The sequence below is a fragment of the Solanum stenotomum genome, chromosome 8 (assembly GCF_019186545.1).
Source record: "Solanum stenotomum isolate F172 chromosome 8, ASM1918654v1, whole genome shotgun sequence".
Classification (NCBI taxonomy): Eukaryota; Viridiplantae; Streptophyta; class Magnoliopsida; order Solanales; family Solanaceae; genus Solanum; species Solanum stenotomum.
This window is the reverse complement of record NC_064289.1, coordinates 36,576,133-36,587,518: the sequence shown is the minus strand read 5'-3', so window position 1 is coordinate 36,587,518 and position 11,386 is coordinate 36,576,133. Positions and strand designations below refer to the sequence as shown.

At 38.3% G+C, this 11,386-nt stretch overlaps 3 protein-coding genes across 5 annotated transcripts in view; all 3 read left to right on the top strand.

Moving 5' to 3' along the window:
• The window catches only part of LOC125873377 (vacuolar protein sorting-associated protein 27), a 1,193,133-nt gene that overhangs the window by 826,736 nt on the left and 355,011 nt on the right, over positions 1-11,386 (top strand). The window lies entirely within an intron of this gene.
• LOC125873368 (uncharacterized) overlaps positions 1-11,386 on the top strand; it is a 414,450-nt gene that overhangs the window by 355,567 nt on the left and 47,497 nt on the right. The window lies entirely within an intron of this gene.
• LOC125873752 (uncharacterized) overlaps positions 378-11,386 on the top strand; it is a 29,535-nt gene continuing 18,526 nt past the window's right edge. The window contains exons 1-3 of the mRNA XM_049554615.1: positions 378-392; positions 1,285-1,365; positions 3,507-3,542. Coding sequence (XP_049410572.1) covers positions 378-392; positions 1,285-1,365; positions 3,507-3,542 — 132 coding nt within the window. The remainder of the gene's footprint in view (positions 393-1,284; positions 1,366-3,506; positions 3,543-11,386) is intronic.

Below are 11,386 nucleotides of genomic sequence, written 5' to 3'. Positions count from 1 at the left end.
GCAAATATGAAGAGTCCGCGCAACATAGAACTACTTAAATAAATTTGTGCGTGTTATGCTTTTTTAATGGAGTTGACCAAAATAAAGAAAAAAGAATTGACTGTAAAATTCCACGTAGATGCTCTTTTTGACCTATTCTCTAGTTCTTAGACACTACAAAGAGGAATCACTCTCCATGCCACTTGACACCTATGTTGTGCGGGTTCTCCATATTTGCAGGCAAACCCGTCTCGACGCGACACTAGTGTGGGCGCGGGTGTGGGGTGCGTGTTGGATTCAGTCAATCCGATCCGAACACTTTGACTAGAGTCGAGAAAAGATTTGGGAAAAAAATTAATTTCCGGCGACGTCTTTAGAGAGGAGGAGCTATTTTTATGATGAAGCTTGAGAAAGTAAAGAGGACAAAGCTTCAGAAAAGTACAAAGAAGAAAGAAAGTTTTCTTGAAAAAGTACAAGGAAATACATAGTCTTTTTTATCTTTCTTGAAGAAGTATAAAGTCTTTCAATTTTTCTTGAAAAAGAACTCCCAAAGATGAAGGGTTTCTCGAAATAATTGTCCTTTTTTATAAAATTCATTGTATTTTTCATGTTTATTATATTTTCTCTCTTCTTTAACAATTATACTCCTTTTATTTTGTATGCAATTGTACCAAAATATGCAATTAATCATTATATATATTTTACAAATATTTTTAATGATATTATATATATATATATAAATATATATATATATATATATATCCACTTATTTGATTATACTAGATATATTATTATTGTTGTTATTGATATAATTCTAAAAATAATAAGCAATTATACCAAGTATATATAATATTACACCTTATATTATATATACCAATTAGCCGTATCCATACTCGGATTTGCACCCAGGAATCTTAAAATTTAAATTTTGCCGAATCCGACTCTCGGATTCGCATACTTCTCGGATCCCGCACCCGAGTCTGAGCAACTTAGCTTGACACTGCATGTCTTTTTGATACGAAATGTTATAGTTTGGGATGGGGTAGAGAGGTGGGTGGTGGTGTAACAACACCCTAAAGTTTGAATATTATACTGACAAAACGTGGATAGTTAAAGGTGATTTTGAGGTATTAACTCTATTTTATATTAGTTTGTTTTGTGTCTGATGATAATTGTTGGAAGGACATTCATTCAGCGAGCTCCTTTATTTTGACTTCTAGAGAGGTTAAATCTTTTACGACTGTTTTAAGGATGACTACTTTTTGGGTGCATGAAGTGCCTGATAGTTTGTTCACCACATTGTAGATTCCCTTTGCTGATTTTGCAAATCACTGTGATCTCTCTGACACAACTGTTTTGTGTAGTGAAGAGAAGCAACTTTCAGAGGTATGTTCCACCAGCTTAACACATGGTTTTCCATCTATGCATCTGCCAGAAAAAAGTTATTATTATCACCTGCTCTGCCTATGAAATAATAACACTTGCTTTGCATATTATTTCTCCCCCTCTGTGTATGTGTATGTGCTGCACATGATGACATGTGCTTTAAGTATGTTCATGTTAGTCTAAGAGAACAATAGTTCTCATGATGTTCATCCTCCTGACAGTGTTAGAGTTTGATCTACTTTAAAAACATTCACCGGATATGTTTTGGTGTGAGATGGAGGAAATGGATCAAATTTTGCATCTAACAATAAGGTATTCGGTCCTTGTGATGGTGTCCATGCAGCTTTTTTGGTAGTTCAAGAGGACTAAGACTAGGTGCCGGTTGTCCCCTATGCTGTTCATTCTAGTGATGGAAGCATTGAACAAGATGACAAATAAAATTATGGCAGGAGGTTACTTGAGGGGTTTCTCTATAGTTGTTGGTGGACAAAGTTTTGTTAGGGTGTTTCACTTTTTGGTTGTAGATGAGACTTATGTGTTTTGTGATGCAGATAGTGTTCAGTTGATCTTCTTGAGATAAGTATTGACATGGTTCCAGGTGGTGTCAGGCCTAAAGATCAACCTTAGTAAATATGACATCTTCTAGTTGGTATGGTTGAAGGAGCCTTGACAGTCAACCACATGACTCAAAGCAAGGGTAATAATTCAAGGAAATATCATCACCTTGTCAGTGCTGTGGCAAAAAGGTCATCCTCCATTTAAATGTTGAAAGAGGCAAGATGCACAATGCAAGATGTGCAACCAACTTGGTCATGAAGATATGACTTGCAAAAGCAAATCTCAGAAATATGAGCAGATGCCCAAGTCACCAATGAAGATTAAGAAGAACGCTTATTTGTGGCAATATATTTTCAACCAAGAAGTCAGAATGTTGGATAATTGATAGTGGTTGTATGAACCACATGACCTATGACAAAAATATTTTTAAAGAGTTCATGTCTATGGAAAATAAGAAAGTCAAAATTGGGAATGATGACTATATTCCTGCAAAAGGGAAAAGGACTATTTCAATCAAAACAAGTTCAGACAAGTATTGTCGAATCTTTGATGCCACAAAATAGGAGATTTTACGAGTTAAAATGGGAGGTAAAAACTTCTTATTTAATCCAACAGAAGATGAGCACAAGCCTTGCAAGACCAAAGATGAATTGACAGGCTACGAGGTAAATACCAGTCAAGACTACCATCTATATTTCCCGATCCAAGCAAGAGTGTTGAAGATATGTCTCGGGATATTTGAAATAGAATAGATAGCTGGATTATCTCTAAAAGATTGCAGTAAATCTATCGGTAGCTAGTTTTTAGTATTTCTGATTATTTTGTTAAGTGAATATAAGAGTTAATTTTCTACTTTTTTGTGATTGGATTTAATCATTAGCATATTTTTCTATTTGTTAGTAGGAATTGTAGCTATAAATATATGTCTTTGAGTTGTTAATAAAATAATTCTCTTTGATAACATTGTATTTTTTTTCTCTCAAAGCTTTTCTTTGCTATTTCCCTGATATCTTTGCTAAAAACCAACAATAAGTTATTCCGCCATATATATATGAGATAACTTATCCCATCATTATAGTATAAATGGTGGGATAAATAATCTCGAAACTAACTAATACCCCTAACCAAACATAGGATACAATAATTGCACATTTTATCCCTGAATAATTATTCTTTATCCCTCGTACCAAAAGGCCCCTTTAGAATACTAAAGAGAAGAAACAGGGCATAAGATGTTTCTTCTTTAGCACTTATGTGGACCATATGGAGAGAGAAATAGGAGAGCTTTTGATGGAGTTAGAGAAGGATTTGTACTATTGAGGAAAAGCGGTTTATCTCTTATTTCTTTTTGGAGCACCCACTAGGTTCCCTATAGGTATAGAAGACTGGGTCTTTCATAGGAAACCATTTTTTTGTGAGGTTTTCTACCTTTTAGTATACTTGCTGTATATAGGCTTGTTTCTTTCCCTTTTTAATAATGTTATTACTTGATTAAAAAATGTTACTTTTACCATTTTATGGAGTGTATCTTCTGCTCAGGTTTCTCTTTTATGTTTGACCTGCCCTATTTTAAGCATTTGCAGGTCATTGTTGATTATAGTTACTCTCCTGGTGATCAGGTCTCATCACTCATGCAACTTGAATGTATTTCTTGGTTCCATATGATACTATTCTTTCTCCATCTTTATCTAAGTGTCATTTGCAACTTTTTGCCTTTTTGGTCATTAACTTAAAGTTTTGTGCTAGCTTTTGATCTCAAGCCTTCACTTTGAATATTTAATTGTCAAATGACTCTTTCTTTTATTTTGTGTAAAGTGAAATGTGGAACTAGTCAAATTTCTGCTATTCTATCCCTCTTAAATGCTATTCTACCCCTCCAAATCTGCTATTCTATCACAACTTTATTCTCTTTGATTTACTACAACAAATCTCTAATATTACACTTATATACATCACTATATAGTTACATTAATATATACAATTATTCACTATTAAATTCATGATCTGTGAGCTGTCCATCATGCTAACATCCCCCAAATCAGAAGTGTATCAAATTCAAGTGGCTTATTGGGGAAACTACTTTTACATATGATATGTTGGCCCCCAAAGGTGTGATAAAGTACGACTTTATGTTGAAAGTTGGCTAACCTCGAAAATCGTGTCTGAGAGCATTTTTAAATCAATTCTATATGACTTTGGCCTTATGATCATGTCAATGGGGGAAAACACCATCTTTTATAACGCAGGTTTCAAGTCTTATGAAATCACCAGATGTAAAGAAGGAGCAGAAACATGGTACGAGTGGACTGAACGTAGCAGGAATTTAATGAAGAGAGTGAAGATTAGCATTAAAGTCCTGAGATGGCTGATTTCAGTATTTATTGAGGCGTCGAAGGTCCAAGGGGACTCTGTCAAAAGATGGAAAGTAAAGGACTTGTACTCGAATTTCTTTTGCACCCTTAAATACAACGAAAATGGCAGATATATCAGTTTTATTGCTATTCAAGGACAAAACAAAGCAGTCATCATTACACCGGAATCATCTTACAACACGGGTTGGGGAAACATTGCTCATAAAATAGCAAAATTCACCTATGAGCCTACAACAGAGCAGAAAACACAATCTAACAAAGGGAAGGCACTAGGAGTATCTTTTAAGGAGGCAGTAAGGAACAATAGATGGACGACAAAATCCACGAAGAAGGCACACATACTGGTGGAAGGTGACCGCCTAAATGTAGTGAACGTAACACCGACATCGGAGACAGATCTCCTCAAGAGATGTATTGTCGGTAAATTCCAGAGCACACTTCGAGAGATACCAATCCTCAATGATGTAAGAAGGTGGGCTTGCAACACTTGGAAGTCAGCCATAGGAGTTAGCGTTTTCGCTATGAACGACATACACTTCCTTTTCGAGCTACCCACAAAAGTGGTTGCAGAGCACGTCATGGCAGGAACATGGGTTTGGAAGAAGATGCATCTGAACCTAGAGTGGTGGAGTCCAATCACAGGTTGCTGGCCGGAAGTTGTAGTAAGAGACTGGGTGTGGATAAGAGTGTTGGAGTTTCAAACAAGTCCAACGGAGACAAGGAGGGAAAAAAAGCAACGGATAAAGATGCAGCTCAAATAAAAAAGAAGCCTAGTGACAGTGAAAGGTTTTCTGAGCCTTTACGTGATGAAATAGAAGCAAATTGCAGAATTCTAATGGAATAGGGTTGAGAAGGTGCCCTAACTCCATTTGAATTGGGAGATGAGGGAAACAATCTCGAGTTTGTTGCAGACCTGAGTGATGATGACGATATGTCCATTATCCAAACAGAGGAAAGAACAAAGAACAGATCAAGAGATACAAACAGTGAGCGATATGCAATTGGATCAAAAGGCAGAGGGGGAAGGCACAATTGAAGATATTTTACCACTAAACTCTAATGAGCATGGAACTGATACATCAATAGAGAATGAAATTTCTTCATGGGTCCAAGAAAACATAATCAGACTCAGCAAATAATTTGGGGTACATTTCATTGGATGCGAAGAGGTGGCTTTGAACCTCTTTATGGCAATCAACAGTAAAAGACAAACTATTAAGAAGGCGGAGGGAGCAATAGTTCCTATAACTCCAGTAGGAAAGGTCCCGAAAGAACTCAAGAATTTGGAACCAAAGAGTAATTTTGTGAGTTATGGTACAAGGAGTAGGGGGGATGCTTTATAGATGATCTTAATGAAGGTTAACATAGTCTCATAGAATGTAAGGGGACTCAATGACCCAAGTAAGAGGCTGCAAATCAAAAACTTGATGAATACACAGAGGGCAGATGTGTATTGTTTCCAGGAGTCAAAAATCAATGGAGATATAAGCAGGATTGTAAAAGATTTGTGGGCAAATAGGAAGGTGAAATATGCACAACTAGAGGCACGGGGGACAAGAGGTGGTATCATATCCTGTGGGATAGTAGTATCTGGGAGGGTGAAGTAGGGGTTTACAACATCACTTGTAAGTTCACAGGGAAAGCACAAGATTTGGGATGACATTTTTCAGGTGTCTATGCCCCAAATAGTAGAGAAGAAATATGGGGAGAGTTAGGGCAGTGAGGGGTCTATTTAATGGACCTTGGGTGGTGGCTGGGGACTTTAATGTAGTGAGATTCCCATCTGAGAAGAAAAACTGCAGCAAATTCAACGAGGAGATGGAAGAATTTTCTGAATTTATAGAGGACATGGAACTGCAAGACTTACCTCTTGTAGGTGGCAGATTCACATGGAGGAAAGGGGATGGATATGATATTGCAGCAAGATTAGATAGATTTCTGATATTTGAGGAATGGGAAGTAGCCTTTAAGATCAAACAATCAATCTTACCTAGAGTAACTTCCGACCACAATCCACTGATGTTGGAATGTGGTAATTGGGAGAGATCAACCTCTAATTTTAAGTTTGAGAATTGGTGACTGCAAACTCAAGACTTTAAAGAAAGAGTTAAAGAGTGGTGGAACTCTGCAACTTATGTGGGAAAACCAGATCATATTTTAGCTTGCAAGCTGAGGTTACTGAAAGTCAAGTCGAAAGAATGGAGTAAAACAATACATGAAAACCTAGGTATGCAAAAACAGAGCATCCTTAACCAGCTAGCTGAGCTGGACCTGATACAAGATCAGAGAATCCTATAAGATGATGAGTCCTATTTAAGAGCAGTATTGACAGTGGAATTTGAAGAAAATGCCAAGAGAGAGGAAGTGGCTTGGAGGCAAAGATCTAGGGCATTGTGGCTCAAAGAAGGGGACATGAATACAAAGTTCTTCCATAGAACTGCTAATTGTCACAAGAGGTATAACAACATTGATAAACTGATCATAAATGGTTCCAATGTGACTGAACCAGCTGAGATCAGAGATGAAGCTACTACCTTCTACCAAAAACTTTACACTGAGACAGAATTCTGGAGACCTCAGTTCAACCCTAGAGGTCAATCCAGGATAGATGAAGAAGATAATGCAGCTCTGCAAGCCCAATTTGAAGAGCAGGAGATTAAAAACTGTGTGTTCTCATGTGCAGGGGATAAGGCACCAGGCCCTGATGGTTTCACAATGGCCTTCTTCAAACAGTGCTGGGAAGAGATAAAACAGGAAGTGGTAGCTGCCATCCAGAATTTTCATGACCAGGGCTACTTTGAAAAAAGTTTCAATGCCACTTTCATAGCCCTGATCCCTAAGAAGTTTGGAGCATCCGAATTGAAAGATTTTAGGCCAATTAGCTTGATTGGAAGTATCTACAAAATCATATCAAAGATTCTAACAGAGAGACTCAAGAAAGTTATGCCAAAGCTAGTGGATGAACAACAAATGGCATTCATAAAGGGCAGGCAAATTATGTATGCAATACTGGTGGCTAATGAATGTGTGGACATGAGATACAGATCTAAAGTTCCAGGGATTCTATGCAAGCTAGACATAGAAAAAGCTTATGATCACTTGAATTGGGAACATATGTGGAGAACATTAAGGAGGATGGGGTTTCGCAACACCTGGATAAAATGGATGAGGTTCTGCATAACTACAGTGAAGTTTTCAGCTTTGATAAATGGCTCTCCAACTAGCTTCTTTCCCTCTGAGAGAGGACTGAGACAAGGAGACCCCCTTTCTCCTTTTCTCTTCATTTTGGCCATGGAAGGTTTAAGTGATATGTTGAAGAGTGCTTAGGTGAATAACATAATCAGGGGTTTCACTGTGAATGAAAGAAACTCTCTGGGAGTGTCTATTTCCCATTTACAATATGCTGATGACACCTTGGTATTTGTGAAGTAGAGAAGGAACAACTACAACACCTAAGGGCTATCTTCATCCTGATTGAAGCAGTTTCTGGACTTCATATAAATTGGGGAAAGAGTTCTATCTATCCTATGAATGAAGTTCCAGAAATCAGTACTTTGGCAAACATTTTAGGTGGTAAGATAGGGGAGCTTCCCACCACCTATCTTGGAATGCCTTTGGGAGCTAAGAGTAAGTCCAAGAACATATGGAACTCTATGGTGGAAAGGTGTGAGAAGAAGCTAGTTAACTGGAGAAGTCAATACTTATCTTTGGGTGGCAGAGTCACACTGATCAATAGTGTTCTTGATGCCATGCCAACTTACATGATGTCTCTTTTCCCCATTCATGGGAAGATCATCAAAAAGTTGGATGCTATCAGGAGAAACTTTCTTTGGCAAGGTAATGGTGAAGGGGAGAAGAAGCATCATTTGGTCAAGTGGGAGGCTGCCATAACAACCAAAAAAGAGGGAGGTCTAGGAATTAAGAATTTGAAAGCACAAAACAAGAGCCTTCTGTTAAAATGGCTATGGAGACTGGCAGCAGATGAGCAGGGCCTATGGAAGGAAATCATTATTGCAAGATATGGTAGGGAAGGACCATGGACTACTCAGGAAGTAAAAACTCCTTATGAAAGGGGACTATGGAGGACTATCAGAAATCAGTGGCAAAAAATGTGGGGTAATTTTGTGATCAAAGTGGGTAATGGCAGAAAGACCATGTTCTGGAATGATGTATGGGTGGGGCAAACACCTCTGAGGCAACAATTTCCAGACATCTGCAACCTCAATATACAAAAGCTAGCTACTATCTCAAAGGTAAAAAATGCACAAGGTTGGAATCTGTCCTTCAGAAGACTCCTCAATGACTGAGAAGTGGAGAGAATGATTTAGTTCTACAATACCTTGGAACAAGCTAAGAGTCTTAATTTTGAGGAAGACAAATTGTTATGGAAGTTGGACAAAGATGGCAAGTTCAGGGTGAAAGCAGCATACAAGCTGTTGGATATCTCAATTGAAACCAAGGAATGGTGTCCATGGAAGATGATCTGGAAAGGGACAATACCTCATAAGGTGGCTTGTTTCACTTGGCTAGTTGCAAATCAAGCAGTCCTGACTCAGGACAACCTTATTGTTAGAATAGAATAGGAAACCACAATCCTACACAAACTAGGAATAGTTTATAGTCTCCTATTTGGTAAGGAATTGTATTATATAGTGTCTATAAATAGGGTTCTCTATGTAATTATTACAACAACAATTCAATAATATTCTTTTCCTATATTTCTCACATGGTATCAGAGCAATTGTGAGAGAAAAAAAAAAAGAAATCGCACAGTTTTTTTTTTCGGTAACCTAGTGGCTGTCCAGGTATTTAATATTTTCCGTCACTGTTTTTCAAAAACTAACACCACCGCTAGCTGAGGAACTTCCCGGCGAGCAAACCCCAATCATCCCCGCCGGAAACCAGTGCTACACGCGCCGTCACGCGTCGCCGGAAGAATTTCTCCGGCGAGTTGACAGATCCACGCGCCGGCGCATGAGACCTGTTCCGGCCAGTTTTTCGACCAATTTTTTTTCATTACGGTCGCCTCTCCATTCCGAGGCAGACTGTATATTTATTTTCTTATTCCGACCAGTTTCGAGCAGTCAGACCTAATTTCCGGCGACTGCAACCTTTTTTTTTTTCCAGATTCTGACCAGGACCAGCCTTATTTTATTATTTTTTTTTTCATCTCTCTAAATTCATAATATGTCTTTAGGGATTGATATTTTTGGCTCCAAGAATATAGGTAGTTCAAGTGCTATGATCACTTCAGAACCATTAATGGGAAGCTCAAACTATTTAGCCTGGGCTTCCTCGGTTGAGTTATGGTGCAAGGGGCAAGGCATTCATGATCACTTAACCAACAATACTTGTGTGGTAGATGAAAAGACAAAGGCTAGTGAGACAGATAATAATGCCAAAGCACAATGGGAGAAGGTTGATGCTCAATTATGTAGTCTCCTATGGCCGCTCATCCCAAACATGTTATTCAGTTTGGGAAAAGGCTCGTGCTTTATATACTAGTGATATATCTCGATTCTATGATGTGATATCTAGAATGACTAGCTTAAAGAAACAAGAATCCGATATGTCTACTTACTTGGGTCAGGTACAATCAGTCATGGAGGAATTTGACACGTTGATGCCAATCACTAAAAATGTGGACAAACAACAAGAACACAGACAGACGTTGTTTCTAGTTCTTACACTTGCTGGACTCTCTACTGACCATGATTCAGTGCGTGATCAGATTTTAGCTAGTCCTACAATTCCTACAGTTGATGAATTATTCTCTCGTCTACTTCGTATTGCTGCGCCTCCCAGCCACAAAGTAGTTTCATCATCGACCTTTGATTCCTCTGCTCTCACATCTCAAACTATAGAAAAACGAGTATATCAATCTATGGAGAATCGACGAGGAGGAGGCCGACTTGGAAAACCTAGATCCAAGTGTAGTTATTGTCATAAGTCTGGACACACTCGTGACATATGTCATAATTTGCATGGTCCACCACCCAGTTATGATCCTGCTACTCTAAAGGAATATAATGAGTTCCTTCGTAATCGTGCAAGTAAGCATACATCTTCACAAGAAGCATTTGTTGCTCCGCCTGATCGACCATCCCATAATGCTCATATTGCTCAATCAGAATATGATGAGTTCCTTCAATATCGGGCAAGTAAGCAAATGTCTCCACAAGTAGCTTCGGTAGTTCAACATGATGTTGTTGCGGGTAATTCTTTTGCTTGTGTTTCACAGTCTAATACTCATGGATCATGGGTCATGGACTCGAGCGCTTCTGATCATGTTTCTGGTAACAAATCACTTCTGTCAGATATTGTTTATTCACAATCTCTTCCTGTTATTACTTTGGCCAATGGGATACAAACAAAACCAAAAGGGGTTGGAAAAGCCACACCCTTATCTTCTGTCACTCTAGACTCTGTTCTTTATGTCCCTGGTTCCCCTTTTAATCTAGCATCTGTTAGTCGTTTGACACGTGCCCTACATTGTGGAATAACCTTTTTTGATGATTTTTTTCTCATGCAGGACCGCAGTACGGGACAGACGATTGGCACATGACATGAATCACAAGGCCTTTACTATCTTACCTCTTCAAATTCCTTCACAGCATGCTCTGTTACAGATCCTCCGGACCTCATTCACAAACGTTTGGGACATCCGAGTCTATCTAAACTGCAACAGATGGTGCCTAGTTTATCTAGTTTGTCCAAATTAGATTGTGAGTCGTGTCAACTTGGGAAACACACTCGTGCCACATTTTCACGTGGTATCGAGGGTCGTTCAGAGTCTATTTTTTCATTAGTTCATTCTGATGTTTGGGGTCCTAGTAGAGTCAGTTCCACCTTAGGATTTCGTTATTTTGTTAGTTTCATTGATGATTATTCGAGATGTACTTGGGTTTTCTTAATGAAAGATCGTTCTGAGTTATTTTCTATATTCAAAAGTTTCTTTGTTGAAATAAAAAATCAGTTTGGTGTTTCTATTCGTACTTTTCGTAGTGATAATGCCTTAGAATACTTATCATCCCAGTTTCAGGAGTTTATGTCTCACCAAGGAATTATTCACCAAACATCTTGTCCATACA